General features: G+C 31.5%; 6 protein-coding genes and 1 long non-coding RNA gene across 11 annotated transcripts in view; 4 read left to right on the forward strand and 3 right to left on the reverse strand.

The window, feature by feature from the left end:
• Positions 1-11,712, forward strand: part of LOC149615563 (phospholipase A2-like) — a 35,357-nt gene extending 23,645 nt beyond the window's left edge. The window contains exons 1-6 of one of the 2 annotated variants that reach the window (XM_089856931.1): positions 8,793-9,440; positions 10,550-10,752; positions 10,878-10,978; positions 11,055-11,113; positions 11,235-11,381; positions 11,452-11,712. In XM_089856931.1, the coding sequence (XP_089713057.1) occupies positions 9,217-9,440; positions 10,550-10,752; positions 10,878-10,978; positions 11,055-11,113; positions 11,235-11,381; positions 11,452-11,545 (828 nt within the window). In that variant the 5' untranslated portion in view covers positions 8,793-9,216 and the 3' untranslated portion in view covers positions 11,546-11,712. Of the gene's footprint in view, positions 1-8,792; positions 9,441-10,549; positions 10,753-10,877; positions 10,979-11,054; positions 11,114-11,234; positions 11,382-11,451 lie in introns of those variants that run through there. The other variant, XM_089856932.1, reaches the window with a different exon arrangement.
• On the forward strand, positions 60-7,447 carry Ttd14 (TRPL translocation defect 14). Its single transcript, XM_089856912.1, has 12 exons — positions 60-653; positions 815-920; positions 1,043-1,080; positions 1,169-1,297; positions 1,473-1,567; positions 2,036-2,140; positions 2,220-2,297; positions 2,379-2,474; positions 2,613-2,709; positions 4,261-4,352; positions 4,434-4,549; positions 5,677-7,447. Exons 1-12 carry the CDS (start codon positions 596-598, stop codon positions 5,888-5,890), a joined length of 1,224 nt encoding a protein of 407 aa, XP_089713038.1. The 5' UTR covers positions 60-595; the 3' UTR covers positions 5,891-7,447.
• Positions 6,945-8,279, reverse strand: LOC149615570 (uncharacterized). Its single transcript, XR_016375968.1, has 2 exons — positions 7,875-8,279; positions 6,945-7,815 (listed from the first exon to the last, which is right to left on the reverse strand). It is a non-coding gene; the product is annotated as an uncharacterized LOC149615570 (long non-coding RNA).
• A 155-nt stretch (positions 11,713-11,867) lies between the features above and the next one.
• Positions 11,868-13,156, forward strand: BCL7-like (chromatin remodeling complex subunit BCL7B-like protein). Of its 2 annotated transcripts, XM_089856945.1 has the most exons (7): positions 11,871-12,093; positions 12,157-12,215; positions 12,311-12,330; positions 12,392-12,464; positions 12,534-12,602; positions 12,679-12,798; positions 12,864-13,156. In XM_089856945.1, exons 1-7 carry the CDS (start codon positions 12,002-12,004, stop codon positions 12,944-12,946), a joined length of 516 nt encoding a protein of 171 aa, XP_089713071.1. In that variant the 5' UTR covers positions 11,871-12,001; the 3' UTR covers positions 12,947-13,156. The 2 variants fall into 2 exon arrangements, with proteins under 2 accessions (XP_089713072.1, XP_089713071.1); XM_089856946.1 differs by lacking the exons at positions 12,311-12,330; positions 12,392-12,464 and having other exon boundaries at positions 11,868-12,093.
• Positions 13,141-14,156, reverse strand: LOC149615572 (uncharacterized). The gene is made up of 3 exons (XM_089856944.1): positions 13,893-14,156; positions 13,598-13,800; positions 13,141-13,540 (listed from the first exon to the last, which is right to left on the reverse strand). Exons 1-3 carry the CDS (start codon positions 14,154-14,156, stop codon positions 13,417-13,419), a joined length of 591 nt encoding a protein of 196 aa, XP_089713070.1. The 3' UTR covers positions 13,141-13,416.
• Positions 14,157-14,339: 183 nt separating this feature from the next.
• On the forward strand, positions 14,340-16,737 carry Gos28 (golgi SNAP receptor complex member Gos28). 3 transcript variants are annotated; one of them, XM_089856934.1, is made up of 6 exons: positions 14,340-14,382; positions 14,636-14,741; positions 14,820-15,107; positions 15,189-15,260; positions 15,338-15,450; positions 16,510-16,730. In XM_089856934.1, exons 1-6 carry the CDS (start codon positions 14,355-14,357, stop codon positions 16,635-16,637), a joined length of 735 nt encoding a protein of 244 aa, XP_089713060.1. In that variant the 5' UTR covers positions 14,340-14,354; the 3' UTR covers positions 16,638-16,730. The 3 variants fall into 3 exon arrangements, with proteins under 3 accessions (XP_089713060.1, XP_089713061.1, XP_089713059.1); XM_089856935.1 differs by having other exon boundaries at positions 16,513-16,727; XM_089856933.1 differs by having other exon boundaries at positions 14,636-15,107; positions 16,513-16,737.
• A 337-nt stretch (positions 16,738-17,074) lies between these two features.
• Positions 17,075-20,822, reverse strand: LOC149615574 (solute carrier family 15 member 4-like). The gene is made up of 6 exons (XM_089856911.1): positions 19,962-20,822; positions 19,583-19,893; positions 19,347-19,506; positions 18,746-18,841; positions 18,455-18,663; positions 17,075-17,554 (listed from the first exon to the last, which is right to left on the reverse strand). Exons 1-6 carry the CDS (start codon positions 20,394-20,396, stop codon positions 17,122-17,124), a joined length of 1,644 nt encoding a protein of 547 aa, XP_089713037.1. The 5' UTR covers positions 20,397-20,822; the 3' UTR covers positions 17,075-17,121.
• Between the last annotated feature and the right edge of the window lie 258 nt (positions 20,823-21,080).

The following is a 21,080-nucleotide window of genomic DNA, read 5'->3' on the forward strand; positions in this document are numbered from 1 at the left end:
AGGGCAAGTACTTGTAAGTGTTGTGTCGACGATTCAACCGTAGGCCTACTCTAGTCCAAATTCAAGGTAATATAGTATAGTTTGTGTATTTGAGCATAGATTAACGTTATTGTGTAATTCAATACTCTGACCCGAAGTTAACAGCCTTTATCAGTAAACTGTCGGCTCGTAGAGTGTCTTGACAAACAAAGGTATGAAAATGCGATGACTAAGTGTGATTCAGGATTAGGTGGAAAAACTGGGTTGCGATAAAGGTTTTATTGGGATATTTACATTTATTTTAGTCTCAATGATTTATTTTACGACTTAGTTTTATACCACCTAATCTTCAGGAGCGAAAATAGACTCAAGGACTCACGTTTTTAAGTTCAAAATTGGCGCCATGGCTTTATTTTATTTTTATAAACTGAATTGAACCGTTGTCAGTATTGCGGTATGACGTAATGCAATATCCAAAATGGCCGCGAGTGTTTGAGAGTGTTTTCGCGTTTTTCCGTTTCGTCTCGTTTAAATTTAATTGTTAGTGAGAATTTTTAAATGAAATTAGATTAATCTATTTAAAAATTAATGTTAATATCGTAATTAAACCGTTAAAATGACGCAAGAAACCCAACCCAAGGATAGAATCGTTTATACAGTCGCTTTAACCGGCGGTAAGATAAAATATTTACGCTAAGCCTTAACCCTCGTGGCTTCAATCAAGCCGACAGAAATTTCGCCACCGCTATTTTGGGCCTTTGCCAAAATAAACCGACCTATTTTTTAAATTTTAATTAAATAATGTTTACAAAGCGAAATTTAATTATTTATTTAGGACCTTGCAGCGGTAAAACTACCGGGCAAGTTAGGTTATGTACGTTTTTCGAAAGTCTTGGTTGGAAGGTATATCGTGTTCCAGAAACTGCGACTGTTTTGTTAGGGTAGGGGTACTTTTACCTTGTTGATACTTTTAGTATAAGCTTAAACACCTGTTCAGTGTTCATATACGCAAATTTATACACATTTCTACAATAAATTTGAATTGTTTTATTAATAATTTTAGAGGGGGTGTTCGTTTTCCTGAGCTTTCTAGTGATGAAGGTAGACATATTACTTCTTTATGGTTAATGTTAATAACTTAATCTCATGGGGATGTTAATTAATTAAGATTAGTTTTTCAATTTATTAGCCCTTCAATTTCAAGAAAATCTCTTAAAAACCATGGTTGCCATTGAAGATACATATTTTTCATTAGCTGAAACTTGTGAAAGAAATTGTCTCGTTATTTGTGATCGTGGCACCATGGATGCGGCAGCTTGTAAGTCCCCCCTACCATTTCTTCCTTAATAATTATACAAATAAAACTTAAACTACGTGTTTTACATTTAATAATGATAAAATTAAGTTATAATTCAACGTAATTGGGTTTAAGGCTGAATAAATGGTGGGTTTGCGGGTACCAACTCCAAAGGTGTCCTCTCTCTTGTTTCTAGTTATCTCTAAAGAAGCTTGGGAGAAGATTTTGAGTTCAAACGGTTGGAATCCCGTCGAACTGAGAGATAATCGATACAACCAAGTCATCCACTTGGTATTTTTAAACATGACATGGTCTTAACGTACCAATCACAGTATTCCCCTCATTTATCCCCATTTTTTAACGAACGTTACGATAGTAGTTTTTAATGTGTTTATGATTTAAAATTCCGCTAACACTACAGTACAGAATATTATTATTACTTTCCCTCAATTAGCCTTATTCCTGATCAGCGCCACCTACCCATAGCGGCGACTTTGAGAACTACTGTAAGCGGCGAGCCAATCAGATGTCGCTAAAATCTGGTGACGTCACTGACTGGCACTCTCGGTGGGGGGTCTTACCAAAAATGACGTCACCAGATTTTAGCGACATCTGATTGGCTTGCCGCTTACAGTAGTTCTCAAAGTCACCGCTATGGGTAGATGGCGCTGATCAGGAATAAGGCTAATTACACTTAACACATTTTAAAATTAGTTATTTTAATTAAATTAATTAAGATTGGGTTAACATTTTTTAAAGGTATCAGCTGCAAATGGGGCGGAAGAGTTTTATAATTGTGAGGATAATAATTGTAGGACTGAAGGGATTGAATTAGCGAAGGAAAGGGATCAAAGAGCTGCCGAAGTATAATTTTAATTTTAATTAATTTTTAACAGGATTTAATTGGGTTAAATACTTATAAATATCTTCCGTTATAACTTAGGCATGGGTTGGCCATCCTTACATTGATGTTATTGATAATTCAACTGATTTTGATACAAAATTACGGCGTTTAATTGCGGTAATTAAAACCTTAATCTTCATATAAACTAATTTATCTTGAAGGTTGTAATTTAAATTTTTGGTTTAAATCATTTTCTAGAGTGTCTGTTTAAGATTAGGCATTGATACAAGTGATCGATTGGCAACAAACAGTCATAAGCTTAAGTTTCTGGTTCAAAGCATGCCTACTGATATGGTAATTAAGTTAAGACATTTTCTAAGCTGGTCTATTTGTTAACTCCGTAATCTTGAATTTCCCAAAAAAAAAAAAGAAAAAAACATCTTATTTATTGGCTGCTGTTAACTAACACTTAACTACTATTTAAACCTTCAGGCTTTTCCACCATTTCAAGATTTTGAGGTTGTTCATAACTATATGGTTACTTCGAATCCCAATTTTCAATCTAGACTTAGAAAACGCGGCCAAAAGGGTAAATTTTCTTATAAGTGTTTATAAAAATTTTTTGTAAAAAATACCTTTAATGTATAGTTTTTGTGAAATTTTTCTGATATTATTATTTTTACGAATTTTAGTTGAATTTTTGCTTAGTAGTTTAATATATTAATTAATTTATAGACATAGTTCAAGCTTTTGTATCCTAAACCTCCTTTTGTAATCAAATTTTATAACCAAAATCCTTGTTTTTATTAAGTTTTGTAACAAAAACCTTGTTTTTATTAAGTTTTGTAACAAAAACCTTGTTTTTACCAATTTTGTAACAGTAACCTTATTTTAATCAAGTTGTATAGCCCAAGGCCAAAACCTTATTTTTATCACGTTTTATAGCCCAAAACCTTATTTTTATCACGTTTTATAGCCCAAAACCTTATTTTTCATCACGTTTTATTGCCAAAAACCTTATTTTTTCATCATGTTTTATTGCCAAAAGGCAAAAACCTTATTTTTATCACGTTTTATAGCCAAAAACCTTATTTTTTCATCATGTTTTATTGCCAAAAGGCAAAAACCTTATTTTTATCACGTTTTATTGCCAAAAACCTTATTTTTTCATCATGTTTTATTGCCAAAAGGCAAAAACCTTATTTTTATCACGTTTTATAGCCAAAAACCTTATTTTTTCATCATGTTTTATTGCCAAAAGGCAAAAACCTTATTTTTATCACGTTTTATAGCCAAAAACCTTATTTTTATCACGTTTTATAGCCAAAAACCTTATTTTTATCACGTTTTATAGCCCAAAAACCTTATTTTCATCACGTTTTATAGCCAAAAACCTTATTTTCATCACGTTTTATAGCCAAAAACCGTATTTTCATCACGTTTTATAGCCAAAAACCTTATTTCCATCACGTTTTATTGCCAAAAACTTTTTCTCCTCGCGTTTTATAGACCAAAACCTTATTTTCATCGCGTTTTATAGACCAAAACCTAATTTTCATCGCGTTTTATAGACCAAAACCTTATTTTCATCGCGTTTTATAGCCGAGAAACCTTATTTCCATCGCGTTTTATAGCCGAGAAACCTTATTTTCATCGCGTTTTATAGCCGAGAAACCTTATTTTCATCGCGTTTTATAGCCGAGAAACCTTAGTTTCATCGCGTTTTATAGCCGAGAAACCTTATTTTCATCGCGTTTTATAGCCCATAAACCTTATTTTCATCGCGTTTTATAGCCCATAAACCTTATTTTCATCGCGTTTTATAGCCGAGAAACCTTATTTTCATCGCGTTTTATAGCCGAGAAACCTTTATTTCACCGCTTTTTATAGCCCAAAACCTTATTTTCGTCGCGTTTTATAGCCCAAAAACCTTATTTTCATCAATTTTATAGCCCATAAACTTTATTTTCATCACGTTTTATAGCCCATAAACCTATGTTTTATAGCCCATAAACTTAATTTCCATCAAGTTTTATAACCCAAATCCTTATTTTAACAAACAAAAAAACCCCCGTGCAATAATAATTAAAACTTCCCTTCATAAAACAATTAAAATGAAATTAAATAATAAAACGTTAAGGTCACTGGAGTTACATGTACACGCAACGACGTATGGACATCAAGGATCAGGTCATTGAAGTCAAAAGACAAATTACCCACAGAGACTATATGGTAGGATCATTGTACTTAAATTAAGAGTACAATTAACCCATTGTCAATTTAACTTGAAAATTATTAAAATTAATTAAATAGAATATGCTAGCGCAACGAGATGATACGCATTACACCATCTATAAAACGAGGCGTAGCTTTTTATGGCAAAACATGTACTTTCAGCTGGATATCTATCGACCACCGTGTCATAAGAGGTGTGCTGTATTTTCTTATCTTTTGTGTCCTTAATTAATTAGGAAACGGTTAGTTGACCTTCATTTCCCTAGAAAGGGGTTAAAGTACTTCAATTTACTAATTTTAAGAGACTCCTTAATTGGCCTTGCTCTTAATTAGAACCCTTTTATGACGTTTTGTACCCCTGAAAGTTGCTGGGGGGGGGGGTTATTGGGTTGACACTTTGGTGGTGTGGCGGCGATGCCGCGTGTCAGTGAAAATCGGGGATTTTAATAATAGACCAATAAAGGTCATTTGATTTAAAAATAGGCCAAAATACGGAATTTGATATAAAAATAGGCCAAAAGGCGTGAGCTAATGTGAAATATGTAAAAATACGCGAGGGAACGTTAAAATAGACCAAAATACGCGAGGGAATTTAAAAATAGGCCAAAATACGCGAGGGAATTTAAAAATAGGCCAAAATACGCGAGGGAATTTAAAAATAGGCCAAAATACGCGAGGGAATTTAAAAATAGGCCAAAATACGCGAGGGAATTTAAAAATAGGCCAAAATACGCGAGGGAATTTAAAAATAGGACAAAATACGCGAGGGAATTTAAAAATAGGACAAAATACGCGAGGGAATTTAAAAATAGGACAAAATACGCGAGGGAATTTAAAAATAGGACAAAATACGCGAGGGAATTTAAAATAGGCCAAAATACGAGGGAGAATTTAAAATAGGCCAAAATACGAGGGAGAATTTAAAATAGGCCAAAATAAGCGAGATAATTTAAAAATAGACCAAAATGCATGAGGAAACTTAAAAATAGGCCTAAAAGGTCGAGAAATTAAAAGTTATGTTTTAAAACGGAACACAATAATGTTCTTAAAAATATACCCTTAACATATCTAAAAACTAATTTGCTAAAATCAAATTTAGCAAATAGTAATTGAATTTTAAAATAACAACCCTGTGTAAGAAAATTGACCTTGAAAAGCTTTCCCAACAAACGGGGGGGGGGCAGCGTCGGGCCAGAGATGTAATTGTAGAACCCTGAGATTTGAAACAAGCCTAATTAGTTATGCAAATTAAAACAACTTTTGTGTCACACACACACCCCCAACCCTACCCTCTTTTGCACTTTATTTAAACCAAAACAAGATGCAATGGTCTGATACTACTGGAGACTTACACGACCTTGAGTGGAAAAGAGCTTTGGAATTTGTTACCACCATTTCTGTCGGTTCAACGCGAAGTAACCGGAGACCCTTCCTATTCCATGTACAACTTGAGTCTCAAAGCCGATTGGAAGGGGAATCCTCCTTTTAATTGCATCATGTCAAACACTAATAATGCCATTACGAATAGCTCTTAGATGCAATTCAATGCAATGCAATGAAAAAACCAATCAGGTATATACTTTATTAATTGCTTATCGCTAAAAGTATAATCAAACATGAATGATACTTAAACAAACAAACATACTACAAACAATATTTAAATTCCACCCATAAAACTTAAAAAATCGAATCTCAATTTATCCCCTCGCGTGATCATTAGCTTAATTAGTAATTAGAGTTAATTATTTAATTTATTGATTGATTTTTAGGCCTATTAATTTGATATTCTTCTACTAATTACGAAGTACTTAATGATATGCAGACTTTTTTGGGGTTAGAAAAAATTAAATACCTAAGTAAAATTTAAATAAGAATTTTTTTTATTGGAAAAATAGGCTTAATAGCAGACGATTTTTTTTTTTGCCGTTTTGGGGTAATTTATTTTAATTAGAAATTAGTTTAAATAAGTAAAATTTAACGGGGGAATAAGTCAAAAAATGGGATTAAAAAAGTAAATAAATTAATCAGGACTTATTATTACTAATTTAAGTAATTAGTTTTTGAGTTATCATTATATTTTTTTTTGGCGTTTGACCTTTTAAATGACCTTAGTATTATTTTTATTTAATTATTAAAACCGACCCGTTCTTCTTCAATTAATTATTATTAATAGAATCTCAGTAGTTAAATTAATTAGCTACTTATCTTTAATTAGTCATTACTTTTAAACCCATTTTAGTCATTTATTTTTACCTTTTACCTAAGTCATTATAATTATTATTCAGTGGCCAAGTACTTTTTAAAAACTTTTAAGTTTTATTTTTACTATTTATTAGTATTATTATTATTATTATTTTTGTGATAGCCCTAATTAATTATTTTCGGCAATTAAAATTAACCAAAAAAAAAAAAAGCCACAATGTGCCCGACCCAATATTAAAACTATGTAACGAAAATATAAATTATAAATTTATATTTTTATCTAAATTAAAATTTAAAAGAATTAAAATTGCGATGAAAAATAAATGAAAAAATTAATTTATGAAAAAAAAAAAATATTTATTTTTAAGGGGAAATTAAAAATAAATGTCCAAATTTAATTATTTATATTTTAATTAAAAAAATGCTATAGTTGCTCAATTAGTAATTATTATAATTAGTGGTTTAATTAACAAACAAAAATTATTATTGTTAAGCATTTAATTAATTATTTAATTTATCGCGCGTGCAATTAGACTGTTAATTAGTTTACGGAACCAATTAACAAAGCAGCTCGCGGAGTAAACAAACAAGAGATGTGTGCAATACATTTGTAAGTTGGGAAAAACGAACATTTATTTCGAAATGAACTCCAGCTGTTTATAGGGTACATGTTAATAAAAATACATCTTACGACTTACATTGCAGAAATAACACCCGAGTTTTTATTATGATTTGTAATGTCATGTATAAATTGTAACTAACTAAAAAGAATTATTTCCCGGCGACAAACAAACAAAGAAACAAACAAAAACAAAAAATGGTGTAAACACACTTTTTTCGAGTGATATAAATATATATATTAAAATACAACTATAAAATGTATTGAGAAATTTGTACTAAAAATTCATTTTTGGAATTTTTGTTCTTCCAAAATAAATCAACCAGGCGTAGCAGAAACAAATGTAAGTAATAGAGAGTAAGAGAGGTTTATGAATACATACTGATAATCGGAATCATCGTGCCCCCTTATCTTACATGTTAATTTCTATGCGGGGTTTGTGGGAGGGACTTGAAAACTTACTATCGCCTCATAATTCAGACGGCGTCTTTCCTAACTGCTGTTTCATTGGTTGAGTTAGCAACACCAGTTCCTTGACGTACGCAAGGTCCCACAGGCAGAGAGATAGGTTATCAAGGTAAAATGGATGGCTACGCAATCATTCCAATTATTTTTATGTATTCCTTATATTATTGGCCTCTAGAACGAAATAAGAGTTCTTAAGAGTAAACAAGATATACTGGCATGAAGTTACTTACTCCTTGCCTTATTCACTCCTGGGATGATGCTTAAAGCAAAATTGGTACTAAGTAGACGTTTGGGGTGGTATTTTTTATTGCCATGTAATTTTCATAGTGACTAGTTGTTACCCCTACTGACTACTCAAGACTAAATAATAGTTTTAATACAACTTGTCTATCCACTTTCCATTGGTGTCTTATAATTCTTTTCAATCGTTTTTTTTTGTTGCACCCATTCCTTTTCAACTGAAAGTTATTTGACCTTTTGACCCTAAGCCTCCCTGATCTTCAGACTTACTGAAACGTACGTACGTACATCGTTGTATAATTAGACATCCATAATCTTGAAGTAACGCTTGACACAAGTTGCATCGCGACCTCAGCTTGAAAATGACATAACTATTAAAGTTTAACAACACTTCAAGTGAAATCATTTGAGGACATGATAACCCTGATTGTAGTCTATACTGTGATATCAAATACTTGAATGTAAATCAATTAGCAGTCGAGATAATTGCATTTTAAAATAGATGAATTTTAGACCAGCTTTGAAGTGATATAACTCAAGTTTAATTAAACTTCACATTAAAATAATTTGAGGGTACGATAGCACAGATTGTCCTCTCTCTAACGATACCAACTACTCAACTACTACTATCTCAATTAGAACCACCCAATTTAATTAATTAATTAAAATATTCTAGGTAGTACATTATATTACGACCTTCTACAGAACCTTGACTCTCTCTCTCAATCGCACTGGCTTCTCCAGAACACGTGACGTTACATATCTCTGATGATTGTAACTTAAACCAACCCCTTTCTTTGTATAGTCTAATTACCAAATTACAAACCAGTCTTCATCATTCAGTATACTTATAAAAATGTCTTTAGAATGTCTCATTCATTCATTCACTCATTCATTCAAAGTAATATTAAAAGAAGAAAAAAACCACACCATTTTTATCTAACCAACCAAATTATTTTTTTATTATTTAATTTATTTCTTCCAAGTACCAAAGAGTTAGAGTATAAAAACGAAATTTATTCCTTTTAACCGGTTCATTTTATCGCCGGTTTCTTAGAAGTCAAGTCGAGTCTAGGCCGGGTTTTTCGACTTCTCCCCTAAACCACTTTCAACTTAAGTTTCCCCAAAAAATTATTTCCCTTTTTCGTTACTTAGTTATATAGTTCCTTTCAACCCCAAAAACAGCCTTAGGGAAAAACCGTCTCGTATATTTGGAACAACGTTTAGTTGTCCTATTTATCGTAATAAGCAAAAGTTTCGGTACTCGGAAGATACTTATTTAGTCTTGTTCAGGTTAGACTCGAACGCACAAACACACCGTTGTTGTCGAAGATGCAGTCCCGGTTGTTGTTAAGTTTGTTTATTACCGTGGTGTTATTTATTTCTGTGACCAATTCGGCACCACCACCAACGATACCAGACACCGACACTACTGACGTTGAAGTATTGGAAGTTAATCCTAATCCAGTTATACTGTCCGATGGTCAAACGTTGGCCGAAGTTGAATTTGAAGAAGATGATCAAACGTTGAAGTCGTGTAGATTGTATGAATTAGAGTAAGTTGTTTATTTTTTTTTTTTTGGTAGTGGGTTGTTGTATCCGTTTTGGGGTGTATGACAGCTAGCTTTCTCTTGGGTTTTATAAGATCCTGGTTGATTTATTTGATACCGTGAGTTCAAGGAACTCATGGACTGTAGAGTTGTGTTTTATTTTAATTGTTGTTTTTAATTAGTTCAGATTTGGAAAGTATTTTTAATATTTTTGATTTGTTTGATACTATGAAATTTATTATTTATGACACTCGTGGAATTTAGGGTTATTGTTACTCATGGAAACGTCACGGAATTATAGTAAATCGTGGATATATTTCAAGTATTTGTTTTCATCGATAACCCAATCGATCTTTTGATCAATTCCTAAAATTAAATGGTACTTCTGTAGACCACTAAGTCCATATTGTTCTTATTTTATGAAAAGCTATATTCAATAACAGGAATGCATACAGCTACTGGTAATCATTACGCCCCCATGTTAATTTCTATGCGTGTTTTATGGGCCGGGCTTTAGAACTTAATATCAACGTCACGAACTGATTGCGTCTTTATAACTGCGATTTCATTGGCTGCATGATACCAACGCGAGATCCTAGACGCTTACGCAAGGTGCAACAGTCGCAGCGAGATAAGATTATAAATTCGCCAGGTAAAATTCTTCATGCATAATGATTAGTCTAGCTAGTTCTTCTCACAATATCCGCCCATGATACGTTGAGTGAAAATGGCTGGTTACACAATTATTCCCAATAGTTGTATGTATTCCTGTCAATAAAATAATGGCTTGAACCAAGCCTCTCAAGTACTATAAGAATTTTTTTTTATAATAACAAAAGTAAACACTTAAAATTAAGATTTATTTTGATAAGATCGCGATTCTAAAAATTTAATATTAAATATACGATAAACGTCCTTTTCCAAGAAATCCTTATGACTTAATTTAATTTTAATTACGTTTAAAATCCCCAAACCCTAATTCGTGGGAAAATCCACGCAAACCTCAAGTCAAAAATTCCCTAAAGCTATCGTTCCTTCATCTTAAGCTTTTCCTTCCTCTAAGAAACAAACCCAAAGTAATTAGCATAATTTTAATTACGTTTCCACTCTTACAGTGACGCCGCAGATGCTGCCAAAGAGGTGGAGAAAATTGGTTTACCAGTAAAGTCAATTAATTTTAAACAAATGTTGGAAATAATTGACATGTGTAAAGTTTTCGTACAAAATGATTCCCTCGCTTATGAAACTGATAACAATGAAACGTCCACTAATGACGTAAAATGGGGCAGGTGGTCATTATGGGATGGAATATTTCCTGGTACGTAAAGGGGTAATGAAAGTACGCGAAACATTTCATTAACCCCTTGTTAACTTATCCTAACGCTAATTACAAGTTTAAGTAACTTAATTAGAATTAAATTAAATTAAATTTAATTAATTAAGGAACTAAATGGTGTGGTATGGGGGATATTGCTAAATCTTACACCGATTTGGGTCAAAAGGTCGAATTGGATACTTGTTGCCGAAGCCACGATTTCTGCCCAGTAATAAAGAAATTATTTACCTTAACGCTAATTTTAATTAATAAATTTTAATTGGGAAATTTATTAATTTATTTAGGTTAAGTTAAAGGCATTTAGGAGTGGATTTGGGCTTGTAAACTTTTCATTTTATACAAAGTTAGTTTAATTTTTGGTTTTCTGGTGATTAGTTACGTAATAATTTAACTACTAAGCCTTGGCTAGTAGTTTTCCTACTACTTAATAGTAGTTTAAGTTCAATTTTCCTTCTGTATTGAAGGTCTCATTGCGATTGTGATCGACGTTTTTACGACTGTTTGAAAGAGACCAATACAAGATCAGCTGATGTTATGGGAAATTTTTATTTTAATATAATGAGGGTTCAATGTTTGAAAGCTCAACCCTTTTTCGTTTGCACCGAGAAAAAGTACGTTTTTCTTAAACTTTCAGCTTAATCGTCATTAAAATTTCAATTAAACTTAAATTATCTCAATTAGAACACTTGAAAATGGTAAAACACGTTGTATACGTTGGAAAATCGACCTCGATAATGCCAAAATGGTGGCTAGCGACCGTGAAAGGCGATACTAAATTAACTATCATAATCACTAATTATCATTACCACCCTTAAAATTCTTTATTATATAAAAATATATTAAGAAGTACAAGTAGTTAAGCTCAAATTGTTAATTAATATTTAGTTCCTGTAATTAAGTGCCATTTATTGTTTTTGAGCCATTCTCCCACCTTTTCCGAAATGTATTTACTAATGTAAATAAAATCGGTATTGTTATTTACTGATTTTCTAAAAAAAAAATGTGTTTATTTATTTCCACGTGGTTATTCTACATTCAAATAACGCGCGAGATAAGTTGTCTCCTACTGCGCACGCGTTATGAACCCTAGTTCGTTTTGTTTTGCTGTCTGCTAGTTTTAGAAAAAAAGGTTTAGGCTTAGGCCTAACGTAATTGTTTGCTCGTTTTAAATTAATTTGATTACGGATTTAATTAATAGTACTAAATATAATTTATATTTATTTAAAATAAAATGATGTCGCGGTCGGTACGGGCAGAAACGCGTAGCCGAGCTAAAGATGATATTAAAAGGGTAATGCAAGCTATTGATAAAGTTCGAAAATGGTAAGCCTTGGCCATCCAACAAAGGAAAAAATTACGTTCATTAAGTCGAATTAAACTAATTAGGGAGAAAAAATGGGTAACTATCGGTGACACTACCATGAAAATATACAAATGGGTCCCAGGTAAATATCCCTAATCTTTTAAATTAGTATTTGCACTTGTTTTTACACTTTAAAATTAATATTTTTCATCTCTCACTACCTACACTACACTTCAGTGGTGAAGTTTGATCAAACTGTAAGATAATTCCACTAACTTTAACGGATAATAAATTTAATTAAGATTAACTATTTTATAGTGTCGAAGCAAGGGCAAATCTAATAATAAGGAAAACGTTGATAAACATAAATCATTAAAGGGTGTTAAATCTGGTATAACAAATTAACAATTCCGTTAAATTTGAAAAATGGGTATAATTTAAGATAAAATTGAAATTATAGAAGCTGCTATTAGGAGAATGGAGGGTCAGGAACCTTGTATATCATCTATGGCTGATGAATCAAACACTGGTTTGTTTGTTTATTTGTTTAATTTAATTGAACTTGGTTTGGGAGGGCAACTTTTGTAAATACTTGCGTCAATTAGGCTTCTCGGAGATAAGTCAAGATTCACAACAATTAGGGATGGGTTCCCAACCTACTAGTGAGGAAAATACTAATTTGAGTTTGATGGATACCAGCACTGATTATTTAGAAGCCCAAAATGGTTATAAAATAATTTAATTAAACTAATTAATTAGTTATAAAAATAATAATCTCTGATTATTAAAGATGGTCCTCCGCATCTAAAAAATGAGGAATCCAGTGAAGATAGCAATGAACCTCCTCCCCCAAGGCGTATTAATGGGAAATAATTAATTTTAATTGCTTAATTAACACCTTATACACCTCTAAATAAAAAAACCCGGCTGTATTGTTTTTTCTTTTTGTACATAAACACCTGGTGAATGCAAAAAAGAAGAAGATAATCCATAATGTATCTTTCTACATTTCATTTTTTATATTTAAATTATGTTTAAATTTGATTTAATTTAATAAAGAACGCAAATCAGAGTTAAAAATAATGTCTTTATTTTTATTTATTTATTTATCAAATCAAATCATGAGATTTTTCTTGGTTATAAAAAATATAAAATATAAATACAAGTAGCAGTAGTGACACTAGAGTGAAGGGAACAATAGAAACTTAACATGGGCTGCCATTAGAGTAAAATGAGATTAAAAAATAATACATTAAGTCATGATTAATTAATGCTTTTTGGTTTGGGAAAGTTTGTACTGAATTCAACCTCCATGATAAAAAAAAAATAACATAATACTTTATTTATTTCACGTTTCTTTTGGATCTTTGTTGAACTCTCTTAGCAACAACGTTCAAATCATTGATACCAATAGATATATCACTGATATCTTTACGTAGTTTGCCAGTAGGGCTGTTAAAATCAAATCTAAAAGACATTTCATTAGTTATTTTTAATTATATTTTAATAATAAACTTAACTTACCGTCTGGGTGTGAATCTTCCACGTTTTCCAGGTGTTATTTCACCTTTTTCATCCTTGGTTAATGTTCTAGGACTTGGGGTTGAGATACCAAATGGTGAATATAATTTTACTGGGGTTTCACCCCCATTATTTTCCAATGAATTATAAGTTGAGCCTGTCATAGCTCCCATAACACGTGGTCTACGGGTTGACCTGCGCAGTTTCTATAAAGATACCACCCCCACCACCAAAAGAACATTGTTAGGGTTAAGGTTTTGGTCTATTTTAATTACCTTGGAATTAATTTCTTAATTACATCAGAAATGTTGTCAAACGCAGTTTTAACTGTTGTTAGGGTTTTATTTGCGGCGTCTTTCATTACCAGGCTTAAGTTTGAGTCGGATAAGTCACGTCTTAGTTGCCTACGAATGTTTTCTTTCTCACTGCGTTGGGATACCAGGCTGGGTTTCCGTTGAATGTTAGCATTTTTAGGGGTTTGATCTTCGGAATTACGTCTTTTAGCGGCGCCATATGGTTTCTTAAAGTCTAATTTCGGTAAATTAAATCTAGAATTCGACATTATGATGTTAATTAATTAGTTAATTAGCTTTAAACGAGTCACGAAGACCGGTTGCGTCTTAATAGTCTAACAGCAATGCCGCGCCCGCCCGTTTAAATTCAAATAGTAGACAAAACGCATGCGTCACGGGTGACCTTTATCACGTGGTATTGCGCAGATCGAAATCTGCGCAGAACTCTATTTATCGTAAAATATAAAATGGCGGCGTCTGCGACCAATTTCGATGGTATGTTTTTCCCAATATTTTAATCTAATTTTCTAATTAAAATACGTTTAATTATTATTAATTAAGTTTTAAACTTTAATATAAGTTAGTATTTAATAATATTACAACAAAATTTAGCGTTTATTTTGGCTTAAAACCTTAAAAAAATAGGTTTAAACGAAGTTACAAGTTAGGCTTAGCGAGATATTGTCATTTAGGCTTACGTGGAAGTGATTGCATCGCGATTTAAAATCTTAATTAAATTAAATTACAGATTTAAGGAAACAGGCTAGACTATTGGAAAATGAAATAGACCAAAAATTAATCTCATTTAGTAAATTGGGTACTGGCTATGAAAATCGTGATTATGGGAACACCAGGTCAGATTATTTTAATTTAATAAATGACAATCCCAACTTTCAGCTTTGTGTTTTACCGATGTTTGATGGTTATTTCAGCCTGGATACAGTGCCTTTACTCTCCGCGTCTAATAGTACGCACGTTTTTGATACAATGGCGATGGAAATTGAACAATTATTATCAAAATTAACTGATTTAAATGATAGAATGACTTCTTTATATCAAAATGTAACCAGCACGGCTCCTAACCATTCTCTTGAACACACGATACAAAGACACAGAGAAATTTTAAAAGATTACTCGCTAGATTTTAAAAAAATCAGGAGTAATATTCAAGCAAGGAGGGATAGGGAAGAACTACTAGGATCTGTTAGAAAAGATATTGAGTTAGTTAATTAATTTAATTTAATTATATTTTGGGTTAAATGGCCAATTAAAATATAATTAATTTTAATTATATTTATAAGTGCTTACAAGGTTTCTTCTGGTTTAAATCGACGTTCAGAACTGTTTTCTAAAGAACATGAACACATCAGAAGGTATATTTAATTATTTTTCTGGGGGTTAAAGGTCACAGAAATGATAGAAATATTAATTAAGTGATATATTTTAATAGTTCTGACCGGTTGGTTGATGAACAAATAAGAATTGCAATGAAAACTAAGGAGGATTTATTAATTCAAAGATCAACACTTAAAGCTATTCAAACTAAGATGACCACTTTGGCTAGTATCCTTTCAAACCTAATTTTAATTCAGTTAAACTCAATTTTGGGTGAATTGTTTTTTATGGATTTTGGGTGAGAGGTTTTTAATGTGTATAGAATGATTGTGGGTGAGATTCTTTAATTTTTATGGATTTTGGGTAATATTCTTTAATTTTTATGGATTTTGGGTAATATTTTTTCATTTTTATGGATTTTGGGTGAGAGGTTTTTAATTTTTATGGATTTTGGGTGAGAGGTTTTTAATTTTTATGGATTTTGGGTGAGAGCTTTTTAATTTTTATGGATTTTGGGTGAGATTTTTTTTAATTTTTATGGATTTTGGGTGAGATTTTTTTTAATTTTTATGGATTTTGGGTGAGAGGTTTTTAATTTTTATGGATTTTGGGTGAGGTTTTTAAATTTTTAGGATTTTGGGTGAGATGTTTTTAATTTTTATGGATTTTGGGTGAGATTTTTTTAATTTTCATGGATTTTGGGTGAGATTTTTTAATTTTTATGGATTTTGGGTGAGATTTTTTAATTTTTATGGATTTTGGGTGAGATTTTTTAATTTTTATGGATTTTGGGTGAGATTTTTTAATTTTTATGGATTTTGGGTTAGATTTTTTTTAAATGTTATGGATTTTGGGTTAGATTTTTTTATGTGTATGGTTTTTGGGTGAGAGGTTTTTAATTTTTTCTGGATTTTGGGTGAGATATTTTATTTTTTCTGGATTTTGGGTGAGATATTTTAATTTTTCTGGATTTTGGGTGAGTTTTTATTTTTCTGGATTTTGGGTGAGATTTTAAATTTTTTTATGAATTGTGGGTGAGATTTTTTAATTTTTATGGATTTTGGTGAGTTATTTTCAATTTTTATGGATTTTGGGTGAGATTTTTTTAATTTTTATGGATTTTGGGTGAGAAATTTTAAATTATGGATTTTGGGTGATATTTTCCGGTTTTTTTTATAGATTTTGGGTGATATTTTCTGATTTTTATAGATTTTGGGTGATATTTTTAAGATTTTGTGAAAATTAATGGTTACATTAATTCAATGTTTAAACTCCCTGACAATTCAGTAGATCGTTTTCCAATGATTAACAGTTTAATCCAACGAATTAATCTTAGAAAACGTCGTGATTCCATCATTTTGGGTGCTGTAATTGGAGTCTGCTTAATATTAGTATTAGTTTATGCTTGGTATTAATTAAAAAAAAACCCTTTTAATGTAAATAAAAAATTAAAAATAATACATTCTAATTAACATAAAATAAAATAAACTTCCAAAAATATAAATATAAATATAATTAAATTTAATTACTAGTCAAGTCTAATGGGTGTAAAAAAAAAAACAAAAAAATTAACAGAAAATATTTTCAATTAAAATATAAATAAAACCCATAACTTTGACAAAAAAAATAAAAAATAAAATAAACTTGTATAAAAAATTAAACCAAACCAATTTTTTATATAAATGTAATTAATTTTAATCAATACATATTTAATTACAATAACAGGGTATAAAAACACTATTGTAATTAATTAATTAATTAATTAATTAATTAATATATTTAATTACAATAATAGGGTATAAAAAAAACACATTATTTACAGCAAAATTAAATTAATCTCAAACAAATCAACTCAACTCTAATTAAATGCATTTAATTAATTAATTAATTAATTAACAGTTATTGCTCATCAGTATGACCAACTTGAGGCGGAAGTGGTCTTCTACGTAACGCGACCTTTTTTCTCCCAATTTTAACCAAAATTACAAAAATAATTAAACAAATTAATTGAATTGCGGCTAACAAGAAGAAATAATAGTCTAAATGTCCGTAATTAATATTTCCATTATCTCTATCGTAGAACCATACATTATGGAAGGCATTAAGTAACCCCGTCCCCAAAAAACTGGAAATTCCAGTGAAAAAATAGAATAGACCCGTAATTAAACTCCTCATTTGATGAGGGGCCCAAGAACAGGCAAATTCCAAGCCGGCAACACTGGCAAAACTTTCACTTAGGCCTATCAAGGAATATTGAGGTATTTGCCAGAATATCCACATATCAGCAGCGTAGTATGTTGTGTTGCCTATTATTTGAACTATAGTTTCATTGCTGGTAAAAGAAATTAGTAATTACTCATTAGATTAATTGAGTTTCAATTTAGACTATTTAATCAGGGTTCATACAACTTATGAAAACTGAATTCCCTGACTTTGCAGGTTTTTTCCCATTTTTCCCTGGGTTTACAGGTTTTTCCCCCCATTTTCCCTGGGTTTTGCAGGGTTTTTCCCTGGGTTTACAGGGTTTTCCCCCCATTTTTCCCTGGGTTTTGCACGGTTTTTCCCCCTTTTTTCCCTGAGTTTTGCAGGTTTTTTCCCCCTTTTTTCCCTGAGCTTTGCAGGTTTTTCCCCTTTTTTCCCTTAGTTTTGCAGGGTTTTTCCCCCATTTTCCCCTTAGTTTTGCAGGGTATTTTCCCCTTAGTTTTGCAGGGTTTTTCCCCCATTTTCCCCTTAGTTTTGCAGGGTTTTTCCCCATTTTCCCCTTAGTTTTGCAGGGTTTTTCCCCCATTTTCCCCTTAGTTTTGCAGGGTTTTTCCCCCATTTTCCCCTTAGTTTTGCAGGGTTTTCCCCCATTTTCCCCTTAGTTTTGCAGGGATTTTCCCCCATTTTCCCCTTAGTTTTGCAGGGATTTTCCCCTTAGTTTTGTAGGTTTTCCCCTGAGTTTTGTAGGTTTTCCCCCCCATTTTTCCCTGGGTTTACAGGTTTTTCCCCCCATTTTTCCCTGGGTTTTGCAGGTTTTTTCCCCCATTTTCCCCTGAGTTTTGCAGGGTTTTTCCCCCATTTTCCCCTGAGTTTTGCAGGTTTTTCCCCCCTATTTTCCCCTGAGTTTTGCAGGTTTTTAACCCCATTTTCCCCTGAATTTTGCAGGTTTTTAACCCCATTTTCCCCTGAATTTTGCAGGTTTTTCCCCCCATATATCCCAGGTTTGTATGAACCCTGTTAACATATTTACCTAGTATTAATTAAATTTAATCTGTAACTCTCGACAGAACCAGCAGCAATCATGGCAAAAACGGCCAAAGCCATTCCAATTTTCATTCTTTCAATTGACTTTATTCGGATATTGTGTCTGTCCAAAAATGGATAGATTATTCTGTCCAATATTGGAATAAAGAATAAGATGAACCCAATATCCAATAATGTCAACCAAGCAGCTGGAATCTGAAATTAATTAATATTAATATTAATTAGTGGAAAAGTTATTAATTAATTAATAATTTGACCCTTTAATAATGAAACTAACAGAAAATGTTTCAACTTCTTGACCTCCTGCCATAGTTGAGGCGTTTTTTGCACCCAAACGCATGTGTAAACCTTGAACTAAAAATGTAGTTTGCATCTAAAAATATTTAATTAGTTAGTTAATTAACTAATTAAGAATAGTTAAAAGGAAGTTTTTTTTAAAGTTAAAAATAGTTAAAGGGAAGTTTTAAAGTTAAGGAAGGGTTTTAAAATATTAAATATAGTTAAGGGAAAGGTTTTAAAGATTAAATATAGTTAAGGAAAGGTTTTAAAGATTAAATATAGTTAAGGGAAAGGTTTAAAAGATTAAATATAGTTAAGGGAAAGGTTTAAAAGATTAAATATAGTTAAGGAAAGGTTTAAAATATTAAAAATAGTTAAGGAAAGGTTTAAAAGATTAAAAATAGTTAAGGAAAGGTTTAAAAGATTAAAAATAGTTAAGGGAAAGGTTTAAAAGATTAAATATAGTTAAGGGAAAGGTTTAAAAGATTAAATATAGTTAAGGGAAAGGTTTAAAAGGTCAAATATAGTTAATGAAAGGTTTAAAATATTAAAAATAGTTAAGGAAAAGTTTTAAAAATAGTTAAAATTATCTTAGTAACCTGGAAATAAACAACCCAGAATGGAATCAAGGCAAAAAACACAGTGACAATATTTCCCATGACTCTGACATCTTTAATGGCAGCTTCAGCATATTTTCCACCATATTTAACGGAGGCCATATCCAAGCATGTTGGCCTTTCATTAATAGGAATCTCCTCACTGTTTTTTTTTTTTAAATTAGTTTAATCATGAATTTATTTATTAACATTAATTAATTAATTAATTAATATATTACTTTTGAAACTGCTTATAATATCCAGATCTTGTAAAAAATCGGTATCTGATAGCATCTTTCAGAATATATACTATAGATGTTATAATACTTCCAACTGGTTTTTCAATGACGAAAATTGGTCTGGCTAAGGCAAATACAAGTAGGGCTAAACCCAAAAGGCACGTTGGTATCAAATACCCTAACCAGAATCCGTATTGAGTTGATTGTTGAATGTAAGACATTCCAGCGACTGCCACTAAACCCCCAATATTTATCGAGAAATAAAACCAATTGAAAAAGACCCTAACTGCATCTCCTCCTAACATTCTAATCTGTAAATTAAATTTACCAATTAACTCCTAATTTAATTAAGGTAAGTGTAATCTTAATCTTAATTAACCTGTTCAGATCCAAATGATGCCAAATTGGTCTTAACAAGACCTACAGATAACCCTATTCCCGTTAAAATTAAATAAATTAACCAACTACATCTTTCTTGGTACAACCCTTTCAACTCTAATTGTTGGGTTGTTGTTGTTGTTGATGACGTATTATTACTCCATGTCATGTCAGTGTTAAAATGTTTTGTACTCGCAGGATCCAAACACATATTTGAGATTTCGTACTTGTTATAAGCAAGTAGCGTTAAGATCACGTAACAAATGATGTATAAAATTAATCCAACTAGGATAGTGTAATATCTGCCTATTAAAGAGTCCGCGATATAACCCCCAAATATGGAAGACATAAAGGCAATTCCCGTTAATACGTAGGTTGCCATCATGGCGTTGTAAGAGAGCCATAAGAATGGTTGTTGATTAAGGAAGAGTAACATATTGCCCGCTAAACTATAAAACGCGAAACGTTCCAATGCATGCAAGGACTAATAAAATAATGAAACCGCTTGCCCATCGTGTCTTGCTGTAATCTTTAAAGGTACACGGCATTATATCTTCTCTATTACTTTCAAATTCATCAGTAGAAATGTCACTCGATTCACCAATAATTCCCGAATTTGTATAAACACCACTGCTAGCCTGACTTTTGGAGGAGCTAAGCCTTTGCGTTCGACCGCCTTGAGTGTGACTTCCATACGTTCTAGCGCCCGATAAATCAATTCTACTTAAAAAAGAGCTTTCGTTTGGATCCTCCATACTTTTTATAATTAAAAACTGTTAAAAAAAGCTAAAATTAATCTTAAAAAACATTAAAATTGAGCAAAATAAATGCGGGGTGTCAACAACAACGCGAGCGAAGTCATATGACAACAGCTGATCACGTGCGGAACTGGAATTTAGGGGTCAAGGTTCGAAAATGTTGCAATATTTCGTCAGCTGAGATGAAAAACCACGTATTTTTATATTTTTTCAAATATTATAAATGTTATTTAATAATTATGCATAAATAGGTATTTTAAGTAAGTGTTTTTGCAAAACAACACCATTTTCATACGATTTAATACGTTAAATTAATTATAAATAAGTTAACAAAATATATAGTATCTCGAGTTACTTTGTTT

This window comes from Phalangium opilio, unplaced genomic scaffold (genome assembly GCF_054372755.1).
Source record: "Phalangium opilio isolate 3A_F unplaced genomic scaffold, DU_Popi_V2 ptg000217l_1, whole genome shotgun sequence".
NCBI classification, from domain to species: Eukaryota; Metazoa; Arthropoda; class Arachnida; order Opiliones; family Phalangiidae; genus Phalangium; species Phalangium opilio.